This window comes from Talpa occidentalis, unplaced genomic scaffold (assembly GCF_014898055.3).
Source record: "Talpa occidentalis isolate TD23 unplaced genomic scaffold, MPIMG_talOcc4v2.1 talOcc4.3, whole genome shotgun sequence".
Lineage (NCBI taxonomy): Eukaryota > Metazoa > Chordata > Mammalia > Eulipotyphla > Talpidae > Talpa > Talpa occidentalis.
Window position 1 is genome coordinate 3524414 of NW_023603184.1, and position 22152 is coordinate 3546565.

A 22152-nucleotide genomic window follows, 5' to 3' on the forward strand; every position below is an offset into this window, starting at 1 on the left:
ATTCTTCCTAAATTCCGTAGTCATAGGTACAAGTAGGCAATGCAGCCTTTTGAGTATCAGCTGTTTATAAATGTGTGTACATTATACAACTCTATTTAAAAAGATAGTTTTTCAATTTGCCACACAACAAGAGGTTCTAATATAAATCTGCCTTTTCTCACATGCTTTGAAATGGTCAAAAGAGCATCAAATCTGTATTTATAAGAATCAGATCTGAATGCAAGCTGTCTTTAACATCCAGCTGAGGAATTAACTTTTTCAACTTCATTTTCCTTCATGACTAGTTAATATTAATCATATTAATAACTACCTTGCAAGGCGCTATAAGTACTAGACGAAAAGTATAGAAAGGTCTTTAAAACAATGAAACAAAAAAAATATAGAGCTCATGATAGAAATAAAATCTTCATGTGGAATCATTTATCTGAAATTGCATTCCTGTTTAATAACATCCTAATGGCATTTTTTACCTCTGTATTCCTCACTGTATAGATAATAGGATTTAACATGGGAGTAACAAGAGTGTAGAATACTGCTAAAGCTTTATCCACAGGAAAGGTAGCTACCGGTCGCAGATACATACAAATACAAGGCACAAAGAACAAGACAACAACTGTGATGTGGGAGCTACAGGTAGAGAGGGCCTTTTTCCTCCCTGCAGAGCTATGGCCCCTCAAAGAGTACAGGATGACCACATAGGAGAACAATAGCATTAGAAAGGTGATCAAAGCAATTACCCCTCCATTGGCAGCAACCAAGAGACCAACTAGGAAAGTGTCAGTGCAGGCAAGTTGTATCAAGTGGAAAATGTCACACATGAAATGATCCATGATGTTGGGGCCACAAAATGGAAGCCAGAAAGTAAGTACAACTTGTCCAAAAGAATGGAGAAAACCCACTGACCAACACATCAGTACCAGGATACAGCATACACGGAAGTTCATGATGGTGACATAGTGCAGAGGTCTGCAGATGGCCACATAGCGGTCATAGGCCATGACCACAAGGAGGACAATCTCTGAAGCACCAAAAAAATGTTCCACAAAAAGCTGCGTGATACAGCCATTGAAGGAAACAGCTTTTGAATTAGAGAACAAGTCAGCTAACATTTTAGGTACTATGGAAGAGGAATAGGATGCATCTATCAAAGACAAGAAGGCCAGGAAGAAATACATTGGGGAGTCCAATGTCTGGCTGCAGATTACAGTGATCACAATGAGTAGGTTGCTGGTGACGGTGATAAAGTAGGTGATAAGCAGCACTCCAAATAGAATTCTCTGCATCTGAGGATTCTGTGTAAGTCCCATTAGAATGAATTCAGTGACATTCATCCTGTCTTCTTTATTTCAATGCAGATGAATTTAGAAGTGGTAGTTAACCTGTAAAGACAATATCCTCAATAGTAAGGTGATGAGAACTTTGATTCGAGGTTTTCAGATAAGTCAAACACCATTTTAATAATATAAACTATTTTCTTTGTTTCCCAAATTATGTTTATTGTGGTAAAGTAGGTTTACATCTCTATCTGCTTTGGTGGCTATAGGTTCAAATCTCTACAGATGTATACCCTGGGCAGGGTGTGAGAAAATATAAGGAATTTTCTTTCATAGCATGAAGAGGAGAAGAAATGTCCTACTAGTTCCTTTTATAAGCAGGGTAAGCTTTGATGCTCTCTGATATTGAAATCTTTCTTTAATACCTCTGAATGGCAGAGAGTGTCCCTTTGCTAGAAGACACCCACATAGGGAGCTCACCAGCTAACAAAAAGATTGCATCTCAGCCAGTAGGAAATGTCACAAACTCTTCCTGAAATGTTAAAAAAAAGATTTGCACAACTAATGGTCTGGCCCATACTGTTTATACACAGATAAAGTCTAATTCACTCTTCTCTCATTTCTTAATTTTAGGTGATACAGATCATAAATTTTTATTTAAAAAACACAAATTAGTTGTTGTTATAGTCGGTATTAGTTATTCACACTGAACGTTTTGGAATACTGTTGAGTACTAGGGCAAGTTAGGAATAATTATGCAGCTTCATGGGCAGTGCAGGCACTTCAGGAGCATTAAAGGAAGGCTCCAGAGATAAGGGCAACAAATCCAAAGGGGACTAATCAAACTCCCCAGAAGTAGGGGCAATAGGACATTCCTGGACAAGGACAATAAAGGAAAAGGACTCTAAGATAAGGAAGGACTTGGACACTGAGACTTAGTTCTGGGCACAGAGACATTTAGGCAATGAGTGAGACCACCGAGAACTAGCCAATCACAAAGAGACTAGTGGAGCTTTAGAATAATTAGGGAAAGAAGGTCCATATTCCCTAAGGCATGACTCCACTTTGGCTTCCTTGCCCCTCCCTGGCCTGGTTCCACTAGCCTGGGAGTCTCACTGTATTTCTGTTCCTTTTCTCCTTAATAAACTTTTTCTTTCTCTAAATCAATCTGCTTTTTTTTTGATTGCTTGCCTGAGCATCATTGAAGTTCTGCTGTGGCTTCATGAGACACCAACCCCTGGAGGCCCAGTGGCTGGGCCTCAGCGCTGCCCCTGCAGCTTGGGATCCCCTCCTGGATGGGAAACTTGGTCTGAAAACCTGAAATTACGGTATCACTGTCATCACCCTCTTCCATTCGAAAGCCCTTCAGGTATCTCACAGTTGTATCTATGTTGTTTATTTACCTCTTATCCCCAGCACAAGGTGCAGGGTCTGACTCATAGTTTTCATACATACTAGGTCAACAAATAAGTGGTATGGCTCTTATTACTCCTGTTGTCTTTTTTCCAAATAATTCTAAACAAGAAGCTTACAGTCTGTCTTGGAAAAAAATGAATAAACTGCTAAAAGGTAAACTACCCCTTTCTCACCTTCAGGTTTATGCTCCTACTCTCCTCCCAGGGGGGCCGACTTCTCTGGTCTGCTTCCCTTCCCTTCTGGATAACAGGCAGTATTAACTTTAGGTGAGAAGGCAAATAATTTTAAAAAAGGATGGCATGTTACTTATTTTCTGGTTCCCTCCAATGGCTTCTCTAATATTCAGTGTCTAGCTGAGGCTGCACCCCTTTGGAAAGAACTTCTGGTTTCCTATAATCACTGCCTCCCCTTTTCTCTTAGGCATAATTATGGTAATGCCCTCCAGCTATTCCTAGCCCTGGATACTTTAGCATCTCACATTCCCTTAAGCTCTCTGTATCTTGGTAAGAATCAAACTATTTTTAATCTTGCATGTTAATTATGTTGTGTCTTGTCAGGATTCCATGGATGAAGAAAGGTGGTATTTTTTCCTTTGTAAGTAAATAAAAATGACAAAATAGTTTTCCTCTTAAATAATTTTTCTTTAAAAAGTATCTGCACTCTTGTATAGCTGCTAAATAAATTTATATCAGGAATAGCTGACATAAATGAAGCACATTGAATAGGATTGATTGAGGGCAGATTTTGTAGGATATTGTAGATCATTGCTAGGGGAATGACTGTCTTCTAAGAGAAGAGGAAAACCATTGGAAGATTTTTCACAGCAGAATCACCTGTTCTAACTTATTGAAAATGGATGGTTCTGGCTACTGTGTGGAGGACACTCTTAGAGGAGCAGAAGTAGAAGCAGGCAGAGACAGAAGTCCTTAGGTTTGCTAGTTTTGAAATGTGATATCAGAAACCACACCTTCCACCAACAACAGTGCTGTCTACACTAACCACTTACACAAGAACACATCTGAACAACCAAGAACACATCCCCAGCAAAGTTTCTCATTCAGAACCAAACTCTATACGGATCTACTCAACATCAATTAGTACAAAAGCTCTAAGCCATTTCTGTTGATTTACATAAGGAATCTCTTACACCTTAGTAATTAAAGAAACATTTCTCCAATTTCTTTCAATCTTATAGATATATGATCTCTTTTACTATATTATTAACCTTAAACATTCTTGGAAAAACATAAAATTAAGCATTGAAAAAATACACAAATAGAGCAAAACTACTTTCATATTTTATGGTAATGTTGAAACTAATGTATTTTCTCATTTTATCTTCATATTTTTATCATTTAAGACACTTGTGAAAAGTTAATACCTTGTTAAATGTTTCAACATTACTTTCATATCTCTTATTTCCATTTTTTCTGTCTCAGAAAAATTACAGGTTTTGAGAACTTAAGACTGAGGAAATTAAGCTTACTTTCCTCTTAGGAGATATGAATTACTTGGGAAAGTATAAAGTTCTGTGTGAAAATTAGCCATTATAATTATTAAAACTAATATTAGGTAATGATAAAAACTAATATTAATTGACTGCTTTAGGTTTGCTAGGTACTTCCATGGAGCTTACTACTTCAGAGTAATGCATGTTAGTTTATTGTATGTGACTTTCAAATAACAATAAAACTATGAAAATATAGTTTTGCTCTATTTACTTTGTATCTTTAATCAATGAAGAGTTTTACAAATCTGCGCTATTTACAAAGCATATTGTATAGATTATCTCATTTAATACTTCTCAAAACACATTATGCTTGAAAGGGTCCTCTTTCTAATTTACAGATAGGGATATAAAGATATGGGGAAATTAAAGCTCATAGCCCAGCACATATTAATGGGAAGCAGAACTGAATAAACATTCAAGTTTGTCTGGTCCCAAGTCTTGATCTTGACCTTGGCCCCACATCACCTCCCACATAAAAACTTACCAAGGTAGTCAGCATGATTCTTTAACACTCATCTTTCAAAAAAAGCTTTAGAGAAGACTGTTCTCACTCTGATTCATTGAAGCATTAAAAAAAAATTAAAAAAACAATTGGGAATTTGAAATATGTCAACTTCTTCCTCTGAGTATTTCCCATTTCTTTTCTCAGGAGATTTTATAATGACTACTACTTATTTATTTACTTTTTTAAGCTAGCTAAAAACACATCAGTATGTCTAACCCATTTCTCATCTGCTCTAAATTCTCTGTTAAAAGGAAATATCATATACCATTATATTATCGGCAATCTAATTTCTTATGTAGTCTCCAAATAACCCTACAAAATTACCACATTATCCCCCACTAATAGATAGAAAAGCTGAGGTTTATAATATTTTATTTCTGTTGCCATAGAATGGAATAAATAGTAAATGGGAGAACTAAAAGCCAGATTCTGCTTTTTCAGTTCCACATTGTTCTCTGTCTAATTTAAGAGCACTCAATCAGAAATCTCTGTAAAGTTTTCGATCATGCTTCAATTTAAGCAGAATAATAATAATCCTATTTCATATTATACTAAGAGTTTTCTGACAATTCAAGCACATGAAGGATAATTTGATCTATAAATGAAAAAAACCTCAAGCACTAAGAATAGTTTGTTGATTCATTCTTTTTATTTTGCATATGCAGAAAATGAGAAAAATTCCCAAAATTGCACATTTAGATGGTGGCAGAAATACAATAAGAATTCAGGTTTTCTAAATATCAAGATGTTTATCTTTACCCTGGAGGAACTAGCCCTTGAGATAACCTTGGGACAATATTCTCTCACCTTTCTGACAAATGGGTCACAGTGGCATATGCCACTCAGGAATGCATGTGTTTAGAATACATTACAGCAATCTCCAGTAATATTTAAATATGACTTTTCCAGAGGACCATTACCCTGGTAAATGGTCTCAGATCCCTCAGTGAAAGGTTAGGTGGTAATAAAATAAGGAGGTAAGAATGTCTATATAGGTAAGAATCTCTAAATAGTCAGTGAAGGCCCTGAGAAAACAAAAAAGAATGATGAAGCCAAAGAGACACCAATCATTTTTCCATACTAAAAAGAAATATGACTATGCTATAAAAATAAATATAATAAAACCAACAAACACAAGGGTACTCATGATCTAGAAATCCTTATTGAGTCTCATATTATCTCCATATAGAAACTTCACTGCAGGACTTCATAATGAAGACAAAACAAAAATCCATACAAAGTAAAACAAAGCATGGTAAGAAGGAAGTAGAAAATGAGACTCACTATCTAACTCATGACCTCTCCCAGAGGAATCTTGCAAAAGGTAAATTGTTACAAAAATGAATTTCCCAAAGAAATAGTTTCTAATATAGAGATTTGTATGCTGATTTATTGGCATCTACCCTCAGGAATAATACCTCTAGCAAAACAACAAACAAAGGGTAGTGATAGAAATTGATAGGAAAGGCAGCTGCAGCAAAGGTTCAGTCAATACCACAGGAAGCTCTGAGCAGGCATGGTGTCAGGAAGTTCCACATTTAGACAAAGCAGCTAAACCTTTACCCCTTACTTCACCCATTAGTTTCCTTCACACAGAAAGACAAACCATGAAGTAGCTATATCTGAATCAAACCATCCCCCTATTATCAGAATAAACAGATCTAATGTTCAAATGTACCACTTAAAAGTGATCCTCATCACCCTTACATCTGTTACACATAAAACTGAGTATGTTTGGAATCCCTTGTGCCCTCAGCAAAAAGCTGGTACCAATGAATAGTTATTTTTCCATTAAATGTTAAATGGTAGCTGACCCGTGGTTATGGGAATTCCCCATGATGAAACAGAAAGACCTCTGTACTAATCGGACATCCTAATTAACATATGGAAATTGGTTTTCTCTACACAGAGCACGGAAGGCTATGTTTAAACCCTCCTTCCACCCCCATGCCAAGTAAAACTCTATGAGAAACTGAAGCAAACTAATAAAACTGTAACAGATTTAACTCCCATGGTAATGAAAGTTTGAATCATCCAACTGCATAAAATGCTCTGCCAACCACAGAATTTGCATAAAGTAAAAGGAATATAAAATCAGTGGTTGAAAAGTAATGATTGTTAACTGCCCACATGACAACATTTTGCATCTTAGACCAAAGCAGACATTTTATTTTATATAATCACCTTTTTAGCTCCTTATGCTTTTCTTTGTGAATGTCCCCCTGCAAATTCATATGGATGGCATTTTAGCTTCATATTTTTATTATTTTAAGCAGGAGCATGTCTGAGTTGAAATTAGTTGATGATAGGGAAAACAGAAGAGATCTTTTATGTTCCCTGTGCTGGTGACAGTTTTATTTCTTATCCAAAAGTCAGAAATGAATAGCAGCAGCAATAAAGGCTGGCTATTTTTGGATGTGTCTTACTTCCTCCTACAGATCAAATTGAACTTTTCCACCTTATTATGGACCTTAGAAATCTGACTTCTACAAAAGACATCAAGCAAGAAAATTTGCCTTTTAGGTCTCAATTAGTTTCCATCAATGCATGAAAATCATAAAAGATTATGATCACTACTTAATGACTCTCAGGGTGTTAATTCCTCTGGCACTTTCTGACAGTGGCCATCATTTGGGCAATGATGAGCTCTGTGAAGTGACCCTTCTTTTGTTACGGCTATTTTTATTTTTTTTTAATTAGGTAATATTGGTTTATCACACTGTATTTGAATTATAGATATAGGTTCACATCTCTTCAGATATGTATTACCAAATCACACCTACTACCAAGGCACCCATAATCTTTCACCATTGCCTAGTGGTCCCCATTCCCTCTTTGCTCCCAACCTTCTCCCTCCCAGTCTAGTAGCCTCAATTCTACACTTAAATTTCAAAAGTTTGCTTCAATTTACTTTTGTCTGTTCGTTTGTTTGACTTCTCTATATTCCACATGCCAGTAAAGTCACCTGGCATTTGTCTAGCAGTAAAGACTTAACACTGTTTTCAATTCTGAATAATTCACCATTTTTTCAAATTTCTTCAACTTTGCACTACTTGATATTTTCCTAACCATTAAGTAGTAGAACATGATTAGTTAAGTAAGACACAGAAGTGTTAACCATACACATAAAAACTGTATTTGAAAGTCTCTAATTCCGTTGAATGAGAGAAGCACTAAAAAGAAAATTTTGCAATAAATATAACAAAAAAAAAAGAATTTGTACACAGGTGTCTAAAAAACTAAAAATTAATAACATAAAACTACCTTAGAAAAATAGGCAAAATACATCAACATGCATTTCATAGAAAGTAGAAAAAGTAAATCTCCAATAAACATGAAAATATGCTTAACTTCAATAGTAGTAAAAATTGCAAAATAAACCTATAATGAAGTCATATAACCATCATATTTGGAAAAAAATATCAAACATCTGACAATATCAAGTTTTAGTAAGGCTGTAGAAGAAAACTGTAACTTCTGTGAAAGTGAACATGTAAATACCCTAATTACCACACAAAGATATTTTTTCAGGATGGCCATAGTAGCACTAGGCGTAATTACAAAAACTGGGAAAAAGCCCAAAAGGCCATTGACTGAATGGATACATAATCTGAGGTATACTGAGACATAAAAAAATAAATTGCTATGGAAATTTCAGAACCAGAGAAACATGTAGCAACATGATCAAATCTCAGGGAGATATACTATAAATAAAATTCAGATTCAGGTCAGAGACCTGAAGTTCTAAGCAGGATGTATACCTTAAGGATACATGCATATGTAGTTCCTCTTTTAATTATGAATAGCAAAAAGATCAGCATTGGGATTACCTCTGGGAAGAGACAGGAATAGTATCAGGGAGTTTTATACAAGTGGTTTCAATATTAACAATATTCTGAAGAAGAAACTATAAATTTATGGATTGCATATATTAATGGATATGCATAAAATATACCTTAAATATAAGTTCTAAAGTCTTGTTTTAGTTAGAAAAGTAACCATTACAAAATATACATGTTTCTTATGCTTCTATATTACAGCACCTTATTTTATCCATATGGAACAAAATTAATCAGCATTTACTCTGAAGAACAACAAAAATGGGGCCTCCCTGGTGGTGCAATGGATTATGTCTCAGCAACATGAAGCTATCAGAAGCCACTGCAGCATGAGTTCAATCCCCACCAGGGAGCTAACCTATATGGCACAGCAGACCTCTCCTGTCTTGCCTGCTGCTCCCCTCAGCAGTGTATTTCAGTCAATCCACCTGTTCTGCTCCCCCCTCTGACTCTGGTGAATCATCTCCCCGCCCCTCCCTGCATCTCTGACCTACACCCAGCTCTTGTATGCATAAGTAATATACGCATAAATAAATCTTTAAAAAATAGCAAAAATACACATAACAACTAGAAAGGAAACATAAAAATATGCCCATAGCTTGAATTAGTATGGTTTCATATCTTCTATCAAGAATAAGAATCTATTTTCAATTATCAGATTGTCACATACCAGCTAACAAACTGCACATTGATAGTATCTTTAAACAAGGTTCCCTCTCCCATTCAAAGATCCTAATTTTTAAGTGCACAAACACTGATGTGAGGAATAGAAGTATTTTTTTATATATATTTTTTTTTATTTTTATATTCCCCATACAATTGTGACCCCCTTATTTTGACCCCAATCCCTCCCCTCCCCGCCCCCCATAGAGTGTCTCTGGTTCATAGTTGTTTGTTGATTTTGATATTTTCTTTCTTATAGTTATTCTTTTTCCTGGTCCCTTATTTAAGTTTTCTAGATTTCTGCTATGAGTGAGACCATCCGCTATTTTTCTTTTTCTTTCTGGCTTATTTCGCTAAGCATGATCCCTTCCAGCGCCATCCATGTTACTGCAAATTGCATGTGTTTATCTTTTTTGAATGCTGAGTAATAGTCCATGGTGTATATGTACCACATCTTCTTGATCCAGTCATCTATTTGGGGGCATTTGGGTTGTTTCCAAAGCTTAGCTATTGTAAACAGTGCTGCTATAAACATAAGGGTGCAGGTGCTCTTTGGAATTGATGTTTCTGTGTCCTTTGGGTAAATAACTAGGAATAGAAGTATTTTAAAAGGCAAAATGCACTATATGATTGATTTTCTTTTAACATTTTGAGAAACTTCCATATATTGTTTTCCATAGGGACTGAACCAATAGCCCCATAGGGGCCAAATCCTTATGATCAACAATTCCACTCTTAGGTATCTATCAAAAGAATACAAAAAAGGGGGAAAAACTAATTTAAAGGTATGTATCAACTCTTACATTTATTGTGGCACTATTTACAAAAACCAAGTTATGGGAACAGCCTAAGTGACCAACAATATACAACTGAATTAAGAAGGCATGGCATACATACTCAGTGGAATACTACTCAGTCATTAAAAAGAAAAAAAAAAAAAGAAGTGCTGCCATTTGTGAAAACCTGGATGGGATTATGCTAAGTAAAATAAGTCATAAGGAGAAACACAAATACAGGATTTTCACCACACATGGAATATAAAGAAGCCAAAAAACAGACAAAAATAAATCAAGAAAACTCTAGAAATCTGACTGTAGAATTAAGGTTACCAGAGGAGGTGTTGGTGATGGGGGTGGAGAAAAAACAGAAAAGGAGGGAATTAATGGATTTTGCTGAAGGATTATGATGGTAGCAATGATGAGGTAACATACATCTGAAGAAGTGTTATTCTATAATCTTAAAATACATACAGTCCTGTAAACCATCATCACCTATTACCTCAACCAAAAAAAAAAAAAAATACAATTTAAAAAAATGAAAAATATTTTTAAAAGGCAAAATACCTAATGAAACTACTGAAAGCTGCTCTGTTGATAGAAAAAAATGAACACTAAATTTTAAAAATAACTGCATTGTCTCAGACATATATTTCAGTTATTAGCCAAATTACTTCATATTAATGTGGGTGAATATAAATATTCAAAGAGAGTTCATCTTTTACTTTTGAAAAGCCTGTTTCTTCTAAACATTCATTTCAATATAAACTGAGAAAAATAAAGTTACAAGGTAATATAGTTTTATTTTTATTTGTAATGGGACAAATACTATGCTGTTTATACATCCTTCTGAAATTCTCTGTTATATTGATTCTAATCTTAAAGGAGAACTTATTATGCTCTTTTGATATTTGCATAAAAAAATCTCTAGAGAATCCACTGAATTGACTAAATCACCATTATTAAGAGTTTTATTGACTGTTGCTTTATTACTAGTAACAGATTTGCTCAGTGTGAGGGACACACTCTTATCGAGCAGTAGTTTTCTTCTTACACCAAAGTTTCTCCATAGCATTTTTCATCTCTGAATTTCTCAAGGTGTATATGAGAGGATTCAACATGGGGGTAATAACAGTAAAAACCACAGTTATGGATTTATCGATGGGAAATGTGGAAACAGGTCTAACATACATAAAAATACAAGGAACAAAAAAGAGAACCACCACTGTGATGTGGGAACCACAAGTGGACAGGGCTTTGCGTCGCCCTTCCTGACTGTGACCTTTAAGGGAATTGAGGATGACTCCGTAGGAGATTAGGAGTAGAGTAAAGATGACCATGCAGATGGCTCCACCGTCAGCAACCACAATGATGCCTACAAAGTAGGTATCAGTGCAGGCAAGTTCCAATAACGGGTACATGTCACAGATGAAGTGGTCAATGACATTGGGGCCACAGAAGGGGAGGTTGTACACAAAGAGAAGTTGAACCACAGAGTGCAGAAATCCTCCCACCCAGGCCACTGCAAGAAGCACAATGCATACCCTTCGATTCATGATTGTCAAATAGTGCAGGGGCTTACATATGGCCACATAGCGGTCATAGGCCATCATCACCAGAAGGAAGACCTCAGCACCGCCAAATAAGTGTTCTATAAATAGCTGGCCCATGCAAGCTGGGAAGGAAATTGTCTTTTTATCTCGGAGCAAGTCTGTAATCATTTTGGGTGACACAGCAGTGGAATAAACAGCATCCATGAGGGACAGATAAGCAAGGAAGAAGTACATGGGGGACCCCAGTGAGGGGCTGGCAAAGACAGTCACCACAATGAGCAGGTTGCCCACCATTGTTACAACATAGATGAGTAAAAACATGACGAATAATGCTTTTTGCCCACCAGGATCCTGAGTGAGGCCCAGGAGGATAAACTCTGTGACATTGTTACTATGTCCCATTTAATTTTCCAGGAAGCCTGTTTCAGGGATGAGTGCTCTGGAGAAGGGAACCTGTAATGAAATGGTGAACAGGCTGTGAATTGCCCATTGTATTATGGAGCACATCTCCATTACTGTATCTTCCCCAGTTGTTTTTACACACATAAGCATATAGGAAATATCTACTAAGCTCCTTCCAAGGTACCAATTCATCTTGCCTTGCCAGTCTATTTCTCCTCAGCTGACTGTGTTGGGCTTAAAAGAGGTTCTGGGCCTCCCCGGTGTGGCAGCGAGTCAAGGGCAGCACTGTGAAGCTGTCCACAATCTCTGCGGCAGGGGTTCGATTCCCAGCTGGCCAGGGAGATACCCACATGGCGGGGTAGACCTCTCCTGTCTCACCCACTGCTCCCTTCAGCAGTGCTTTCAGTCCATCTGCCTGTTCTGCTCCCCACTTTGTCTTTGGTGAACCCTCTTACCCTCCCATGCCTCTGGCCTGTACCCCAGCTCTTGTATAGATAAATAAATCTTTAACAAAAAAAGTAAGAGGTTCTGTCCCTAAGTCTCAGTAGATCGTCTATAGAGTAACCAAAGACTAATCAGTCAGTCATGTATTCATTAGAGCCTTATATAAGCTATGTCAGTTCTTGGTACAGACATCAGCAATGGTGAAGAGCAGAGAGTAAATTCTCAGTCTCCAGGAATATATTCTCTGCTGGTAGTGACACATTCTAAAAAACTCGCAGTCAGTCCTCTGAACTGATAGCCTGTGTGGTAAATACCTTTACAACATAACCTTTATAGCACCAAAAACAATGTCTCCTTTGGAATAACTCACTTAATACTATGATATTCTCTAATTGATGCTCAGCATATCATACAGATGATCAGCCTTTAAGAATCTCTTAATAAATTTCAAGAAACTGAACTTTGAACTGTATCAAATAAGTAAACAATTATATACTAAATTTTTCCCTATAATAATTACTTTGTCTGACTCTGGCAGCTTTTATAAGGAGTTTTAATTCTCTCCTTTCAATTTCCATATCCTTTGTTAACACATGTCTGCTAGTTATTCTGAACTGAAATGAACTGACTAGTGATTTTCACAACCACTATATTACCACCTTTTATTTATTTTCAAAACTACTGTAATCAGATAAATAGTGAGGGAGCAGAAATAATCACTGAAAATAGAGACAGAGGGCAATGGAACATATTTTTATGTTTCTTCAATACTGAAAGTGCTCAAATATAGAACTTCTGTGCTCAGATTCTAAAAAGGATCATATCATGGGAAAAAATTCAAGCTATTATAAGAAGACAGAGAATTGATTCATTTACAAAATTTAATTCTATTTTACATACTCATTGGAAAATATAAGGATTAAACCACATGATCTCAGAATCCTTTCCAGTCCAACTCCTGTGAAATCATACTGCAGCACTACCTTATTCTATTCTGCTGACCATTTTTGTCTTTCATATTTTATAATTAAATCAAAATTTCCAAGTGTATCACTATTACTTAAAAAATTCTAGTCAGTGGCAAATGGGATTTGATAAGGAGACCAAGTTTCTCATTCAGTGAGAATCTTGAAGACCCAAAACCTCTTTAAAGAGAAAACAGCAGCACAGTAAAAATTAATGGACTCTGGAGCTGCAGCTGGAATTCTAGTTCCACTACCCACTATCTTGGTGACCTTGGCAACACCATAAACCAACCTGAGCCTCAGATTCATCATTTTTAGAATACAGAGACAGAGCCTACCAATTAGTATTTTTTTTTATTATAAGTAAACTACTTAGAAACATTACCAGATACATGGTAAGAGCTCAATCAAAGACAGCTACTATTAATGTTCTTCAGGGATTTACTATGAACATTGCATCAGGAAAAAAAGTCCATCTATACATTTGTCAATTTGATAAGAATCATAAACATCATTCAGGATAAAAAGAATGCTATGTCTACAACTCATGAACCCACTTTTGAGCATCATAAGAGATTTATGTCTTGGGAATTGTATATTTAATTATAGATGAGTAGGAATATTTATGTAAGATAGAATGTATTTTTACTAGAAGCAGGAAGAATAATAACAGAACAAAGTAGGAAATTAAAGAAAAGAAGGATCAAATCAGAAAGGATAAATTATATTTAGAAATGAATATAGCAAGTAAGGAGAACATTAATGTGATCATAAAGTGAATAGTCTTTTAAAAGTCTTCTGTAAGATTTCCTTTCATGCTAAAAGTCCAATCACCTAGGCTTCCAGGGGTTACTCTGGGAACATTCAAAAGCCATAAAAAATAAACACAGAGCATAACAATAAAAATAAAAAAGGAAAATATTTCTTCCTCAGAGACCCTAGAAAATTAAACAAGAGAAAAGAATCACTCAACTCTATGTACACACACAGGCACTCAGAAATTCACTACTCAGGAAAATTACAGAATTACTAAACCTCAATGTAGACAAGATCTTTCCATTCACAAAGACTTGGCAGGGAGAAGGATATGCACTGAAGAAGCTGAGAATCTCTAGAAGCCAGTTGTGACCAATATTCTACATTTCCCATTCACATTTCTGATGCCATTTGATTCAGGAGCTCTACCATTGTTTAAAGAGTAGATTGATAAACACCTGCAGAGAACATAAGGGGATAAGGCAGTCCATATCCAAATATGATTTTTTCAGTTCTTACTTTCTATGGGATCTAGTGACCATACCCATAAACCATCAATGTGGGAGTTCATCATAATAAATCTTAGTCATTTAAATTACCTAGAGTAAAATTTGACTATATAAAATATTCTATATAGTATGTCATCACAGATTTCATCACTGTAGAAACTGGAAGATAGTGTTACTAGGTTATGAAACCAGTAATTTAATACTTCTTTATTTAAAAATATCATCAACATCACTTAAGAATGTCTTAAAATTAGTCTTTTTCCTGGCCCCTAATTTAGGTTTTCCAAATTCCTGCTAAGAGTGAGACCATCCGGTATTTTTCTTTTTCTTTCTGGCTTATTTAGCTGAGCATGATCCTTCCAGCTCCATCCATGCTGCTACAAATTGCATGAGTTTATCTTTTTTGATTGCTGAGTAATATTCCATTGTGTATATACACCACATCTTCTTGATCCAGTCATCTATTTTTGGGCATTTGGGTTGTTTCCATAGCTTAGCTATTGTAAATAGTGCTGCTATACACATAGGGGTGCAGGTGCCCTTTTGAATTAACATTTCTGTGTCATTTGGGTAAATACTTAGGAGTGGAATTGCTGGATCATATGGAAGCTCTCTCTTTAGTAGGTTGAGGAATCTCCACACAGCTTTCAATCAACAAGCAACTATAAATGAGGGACACACTACGGGGGTGGGGAGGGTGGGCAGAGAGGAAGGATTAGGGTCAAAATAAGGGGAGTGCAATTGTATGGGGAATATAACCAAAATGAAAATGCATACATTGTGCAAAAGTGGAAAATGATGTAAGAATTATATAAAATAAAATATTAAAAAGAATGTCTTTTTAAAGATTAAATTACAAACTCACCATAGTAAAAATATCCATTAGCATACTTTATAATTAGAGTTTTATCTCTTTAAATACATTAAATCTGATACTTGCCTGAGCATGGATTTTCATCATGAATATATACAAACATGGTTGCTGTGATAATTCTAAAAGACTCACATATGAAATCCCACAAATCAAACTTCCAGAACAGAACCAGCATTTTAGTCCCTTATATTTTATTACATTTGATATACAATTTAAAATTCTCTAATTCAAATGTTGAAAAGTAATATAACATTAGCATATCATATAAAAATAATAAGCCATGAACCAACATTATAAACCCATCAGTTTATTTGTAAAGCATTATGTTTCCCTTTGTTATTTTGCAAAGTGGACAATAAGCATCTGTTAGGTTATAATACTAAAACCAAATCCATTGTGTGTACTCTGGTTAATTTTTTCATTTGGATAACTTAAGTTTCTCAATTCAGACTTCCTCTAATGAAAAGATTTGATATTTAAGACACCAGCTATTATTTGAATGTATCACATGAATGTTCAACAAGTATACTGTGTCAGTTGTTTCGAGCACTTACCTCCTGGGTTTTTCCCTTGGTCTTTAAAGTAGCACTCACTCACTCACCGAGGGTGACTGCAGTGAGATCTTGTGTATCCAGAAGTGACCGCAGAATATGAAATGTGCACTTGATCAGTGGGTCTAGCAACAGCCCCAAGGACTCCCTCTCCACACTGCCACACAAGCTCCCATGACCCCAGTCTTTCAAGTATGGATGTATCCCACATGGATGTCTAGAACTTAAGAGACACTAAAATAGAATATAAGTGTTTACTGTGCAAACAGAGTTCAGCATTCTTACCTGCTAGGAAAATTTCTTAAAAGAAAATCAAAGCAGGTAGTTCACATGGTGATGCAAAAAAATGGCCTTATAAATGGAAATTAGCTGAGCCAAGTCCATTATTTGATGATACCAAAAAAATAAAGCCCAAGCTTTTAACACTGAAATCAGATATTTAAATGTATTCCTTCACGACCACGTAAATGAGGCAACCAAAAAGTTCATCACTTAGATTGAGGATTTAGGATGACATTACTATATCTGGCCATTTATCTCCCTCTGTAGCTAACAAGGCAATTGCTGGGATTTAACTCCCTGGACTCACTGATGACTAAGCTTTCTCTCAGGTAGGGCTCCTTAGCCTCTCAGTCATTCAAATTATCCCTAAGGCCACTTCCTCCCTAATTAAAAGCAAGTTGCTATCTCACGCCAAATTCATCCCAGTAATTGGGACCTTTCACAAGTTTCTACTAGCAATGAGTGAAATATAAGAAGTAGCATCTGGAGGACAAGACACCAACTGAAGATAGACTCTAGTCTGGGCAGAAATCTGTGTTTACAGAAATCTCTTATCTCATTCTATCAGGAAAATCATTCTTCCTTTAAATGTGCAGACATAGCCCCTGGCTTTTTACATCATACAGTTTTAAATTAAAAAAACAATGTAAGATCTTTAAAGATTTGTATTTTAGACAATTTAAAACAAATCCAAATGATTTAACCTCTTTGGGATATATCAGCATAATTCCTGGGGAAAAAAGATTTGGGTTTTGCCAAGAAAGCCAAATATATGAAAGTCTTAAATTTGAAAAAAAAAAATTAAAGTGAAATAATAATTTATGAGTTTCATATTAGGAAATGTTTAGGTAAGGCCAATAACATTTAGGTCAAGATGTAGGTAGAACCAGTCTCAGGTTCCCTTATACCCCTCCCCTGCCAAAGGAAGTCCTAGCAATCAGAATGTCTGCTCAAGACTCCCTGAGGCTGAGACACTGAGAGCCTGGGGCCTGGGGAAGTTACAGAAATTGAAGCTCCATTTCTTGAAAAGAAGTAATCACAGTTGCATAGTTCTGAGTCCTACAGATTGCCCAAATATCAATTAAATAACAAGAAGTAATTCACTGGAAACAGGAAAAAAATAGCCAACCTCTACCTAAATTCCGAGTCCACCAAGCTTTGAGATAAAATAAAAAGATTATCATTTAAATATCAAGAAGTTGGAATCCTGTGCCATATAACAAGAGATAACTAGAAGCAAAAAGTGAAACCAGGAAGGTTAGTGCTTGGTTAAGAAATATTTAAAGCACAAGTTATTGATTTTGATAACAAAAAACTAATGGCAGACAGATGGTCTTCATGGAGTCTGTAAGTGAAGATTTAAGAGCTCAGAGGAATGGTTCTTGGAGGCTGAAGTTAAAGTTATTTGAGTTACCTAGAGCAGGAAATGTTCCGCCACCTCCTCTTCTGGTGATGGGATCACAGAAAATATACTGATATAAATAGGTGGATTCAGCTAGGAATTCTGGCAGATTTTTGAAACTGCCTGCTTTTAACAATGTTTGCTCATATTTTCCTAAGTATATGTTTTCAGACGCTCTTGTAAAAGGATAAAGTATGCATAGAGATGAGTTAAAAGGGTATCTGTTAAGTTTTCAAGTAGAATTAAGGAAAAATATAAAGGAACAAGAACTTAATGATTCCAGAAATTAAAATTGGTTTTCATGCTCAAACTTTACAAAGAGAAAACTTTAGAAATAGGCATTAGCCTTGAATAAATGTTATCTTAACGCTGTAGATGTTAAGACTTAGGAACGTTTTACAGGTATCTCATAAACTCTCTTAACTATATAAAAATATTTCTGAGAACCTTAAGCATATTATGCCACTGTACACAGACTTTTATCTCAAGACTGGGGATGACCAGTCTCAAAGGTATTTGTGGGTGTGGCCCTTGTTGATGGAGTAAACTAATAAATTTACTTCAAAAATTTTAAGAGAATTGTACTAAAAAGAGCACCATAAGTCTATTTGCTTATCTCATTCCTCCCGCAACAAAAGTATACATAGGGCATGAGGAAGAAATAGTGTGTTTCAAGTTCATAGAGATTTCTTTTTATTTAGATGATAAAATCTAATTTTATTTATTTTATGTTTTGCCAATATTATTGAGACATAATTGATATGTAACATTTTGTATCTTTAAGGTGTAAGACATGATTAGTATAGAAATTTACTATGAAATAACTATCATAAGTGGTTACTTAACACATTCATCACCTTATACAATTGTAATTTATATGTGTTGGCGAAAACACTTATTTAAACTCTCTCTGTAACTTTCAAGCATATAGTACAATATTATTAATTACTGCCACCATGCTGGACATTAGATCCACAGAATTTATTCATTTTATCACTAGAAAATTATACCCTTTCACCAACACTTCCCTATTTCCCTAATCCCAAGTCTGGCAACCACCACTCTCATTCTTGATTTTTTTTTAATTCCATATATAACTGAGATCATACAACATCTTTCTCTGTTTGATTTTTTCAACATTATGCCATCAAAGTCCTTTCATTTTGTTGCAAATGGCATGATTTTCTTCTTTTGATGGCTGAATAATATCCTTTTGCGTGTGCATAGACCACATTTTCTTTATTCATTCATCCTTCTGTGAACACTTACATTGTATTCATGTCTTGTCTATTTTGAGTATGCTACAATGAAGTTGGAGAAGCAGATACCACTTCAAGATGCTTAGTTGACATTCTTACAGAGGGATAATTGCTTATACATGTGGTAGTTCTATTTTGAATATTTTGAGGAAACTCCATACTGTTTCTCAAAGTAGTTGAACAAATTTGCATTCCTAGCAATAGTGTACTAAGGTTCCCTTTTCTCTCCTTCTTCACCAGAATTTTCTATCCACTATATATTTAATAGTGATTCTATCACTTGTGAGGTGATAGCTCACTGTGGTTTTGTTTTGCATTTCTCTGATGATTGGTGATATTGAGTACTATTACTAGTCCTGATTCACTATTTGTATGTTTGTATGTCTTCCTTAGAAAATGTCTAAGTCTTTAGCCCACTTTTTAGTAGGTTTTTTGTTTTTGTTTTTGTTTTTTTGTTTGTTTGTTTGTTTTGGCTTTTTGGCTATTGAGTTGCGGAAGTTCCTCAATGTTTTAGACATTAACCCTTTATAAGATACAGGCTTTGCAAATATTTTTTTCCCATTCCATGACTGTTTTTCATTTGTTGATTGTTTCCTTTGCTGTGTAGAAGCCGTCTGGATTCAGAACTTGGGATCCTGGTCTTCAAGCTGATCTCATTTCATATGGGATGAGATCTTAACTCTTAGACATAAGCTGCCATTTTACAAGTCCAACAACCTCACTGGACAGACCAGGTTTATGTAGCTCTGTATCTACACAAAGAAGGAGAGGAACTCCCAAGAGCCTGTTTTCAGTCATTCCTGCCAAGGCACCATTACATGGGTGAAGTCAAATTTGTATCCTCCCTAAAATCCCCACAATCAGCTAAATACTAGACGGTGACCTCAATCCATGCCACATGGAAAAGAACTGTTATAATCAAGTTCTCCCTAAAGTTATATAAATTCAGATACAGAATAGTATATGGTAAAATGCAATCCTGTATATAGATACAGGTGTGTGTGTGAGAGCATATAAAAAACATATACACAGATATACAGATATACATATATACATCGATATATATTACATGTACATCAAATAAACAAATGCATTCATATATATAGTCAGATACTGACCCACCAGTTTCACATGCCATCCATGTACCAATTTTTTTTCACCTACAGACACACACACAATGGACATATATCATCGATACCCACCTAAATGTGGTTGTAGAGAACAACATGAGATAGGAGACAGACCTGAGTATGTGAGGAATACATACTGTGTATTGTCAGATACAGGCCTATGAATGATGGACACAGACGTACACCCATATCTTTTGAGATTATGCTGTAATTCATGGCAGTAAAACACACTGAGCTTTTGTTTCATCAACTCATTAAAAACATGATTCCACTGTAAATAAAAGAAATCCTTTTTTGAATGAGAAAACCAAAAAGGCAAAATTTATTTACAGACTTTGGAGATGGTTAAATTTTTTTATTAAGACTTCACAAAACGTGTCTTTTATAGTAGGGGAAAAAGATATTAACTATGCTCAAAATAAATATGGGGAACCATGAAATTACAAATATATCTCATGGGCAGTTTTCAAACTTTCCAAAATGACCTTAAGTTTATCAGGAATAATAAATAATTTGAAATATCAAGAAACTTAAAATATGTAATTAATTAGAGGAGACTAACTCTACTACTTATACACATTTAAAATCCTTACTCAAAAATTTTTTTAAGTTTAAAATTTTAAAACCAGAAATCCTTAACCCCTGAAACAGTATGTTAGTGATAGGGGAACACATCAGAGAAGGAGAAAGGGGAGAAGGAAGAGGAGGAGGAAGAGGAGCACGGCAGAATGGTTAAGTGGGATTTCCCTGGAACTTACTTTATAAAGGACAAATTCCATTCATGACAGTTCTATCTTTATGACCTAATCATTTCCCCAGACTCCCATCTGCAAATATCACTGGAGGACTTAATTATATAAACTTATAAAATGTTTTGATATTTATTGAACAGTATTATTTGAAAAGACTTAAGATATAAGAAATCTCCAAGTAATAATAGGGATAAAAATCAGGATATAAAGTCTTATACACTGATTTTCCATGGACAAGACCAGTTCTCCCAAAGCTTAACCTTCAGGAACTCAGTTTAAATAAGAGAGCCTGTGTCTTGAGCTTCTTGACCACAAGCTTCCTGCCATATTAGAAACAGATAATATTTTGTCTTGAGTCTGATTCAGTTAGGAAAGAAAGGATATTATGAATAGTATCTAATAAAAAAGACACATTCTGACTTCTTTATTGCTTCATTCTATTAATAAGAGAGGTAAGAATGTCATATACTGTTCACATTTTTAATAATGTTGTCATCCAAAATATTTGGTGTCAAAATCTAATTGACATAATTGAAGGGCAGGGATTATGGATTATACTAATTTTATATATGAAAAGCAGGATCTGAATTTTTATAGAAGGCTATGAAATACTAAAAAAAAAACAGGAGATGTGGATATTGAAAAAATAGCTAAGATAGTATCAGGTATTCTAAACTACTGATATCTGTGAAGATTAATGGATCATCTTAATGAAAATATAACACCAGGCAAAGCTGTTCTACTTCAGGAGATAATATGATTTCCCAACTGGGAAAATAAGTAAAATTTAGTTATTTTTCTGTAAAATAACTGAATAAAATTTAGTTATTTTTATTATTTGCTTGTTCATTCACATTCTTATTGTATACTTAGCCTTCTTATAGTTACTAGTAGAACTCTAAAGCATCATTTCTCATCAACCTAATGTGCTAAGCAATGTAAGCAAAAGTTACTGTATTTAAAATATCTTAAAAATTAAAAATGAGATATATACCCCAAATATTAATGTGGGATTATTTTTGTGGAAAGGAAAAAACAAAGATTTATATCTTATTTTATTTTTTGATAGGAACACTATTAGTTGTAAAAACTATTAAGATTATTATTTTAGAAAGAATATGAGAAAAACTTCCACTACCTAAAATAAAATTACAATTTGAACTATAGCATAACTCATCACGTAGTTTCAAAGTACATAGTCTCAAAGAGACATTTTATATCCAGAAACTGAATATATTCCCAAATATTATGATATTTTAACACCTTTAAGAAATTATGAAGATCTTTACA

The 22152-nt window shown here is 35.0% G+C and overlaps 2 protein-coding genes across 2 annotated transcripts; both read right to left on the reverse strand.

Annotated features, from left to right (window-relative positions):
- Positions 1 to 416: 416 nt before the first annotated feature.
- Positions 417 to 1334, reverse strand: LOC119254491 (olfactory receptor 4C12-like). The gene has a single exon (XM_037521593.1). It carries the CDS (start codon positions 1329 to 1331, stop codon positions 417 to 419), a length of 915 nt encoding a protein of 304 aa, XP_037377490.1. The 5' UTR covers positions 1332 to 1334.
- A 9677-nt stretch (positions 1335 to 11011) lies between these two features.
- LOC119254492 (olfactory receptor 4A16-like) lies at positions 11012 to 11938 on the reverse strand. The gene has a single exon (XM_037521594.1). The coding sequence runs from the start codon at positions 11936 to 11938 to the stop codon at positions 11012 to 11014; it is 927 nt and encodes a 308-aa protein (XP_037377491.1).
- Positions 11939 to 22152: the final 10214 nt, after the last annotated feature.

What these genes read in the sequence shown, in the direction of transcription:
- LOC119254492 (XM_037521594.1), bottom strand. Translation starts at nt 11,938, where the DNA reads ATGGGACATAGTAACAATGTCACAGAGTTTATCCTCCTGGGCCTCACT.
- LOC119254491 (XM_037521593.1), bottom strand. Translation starts at nt 1,331, where the DNA reads ATGAATGTCACTGAATTCATTCTAATGGGACTTACACAGAATCCTCAG.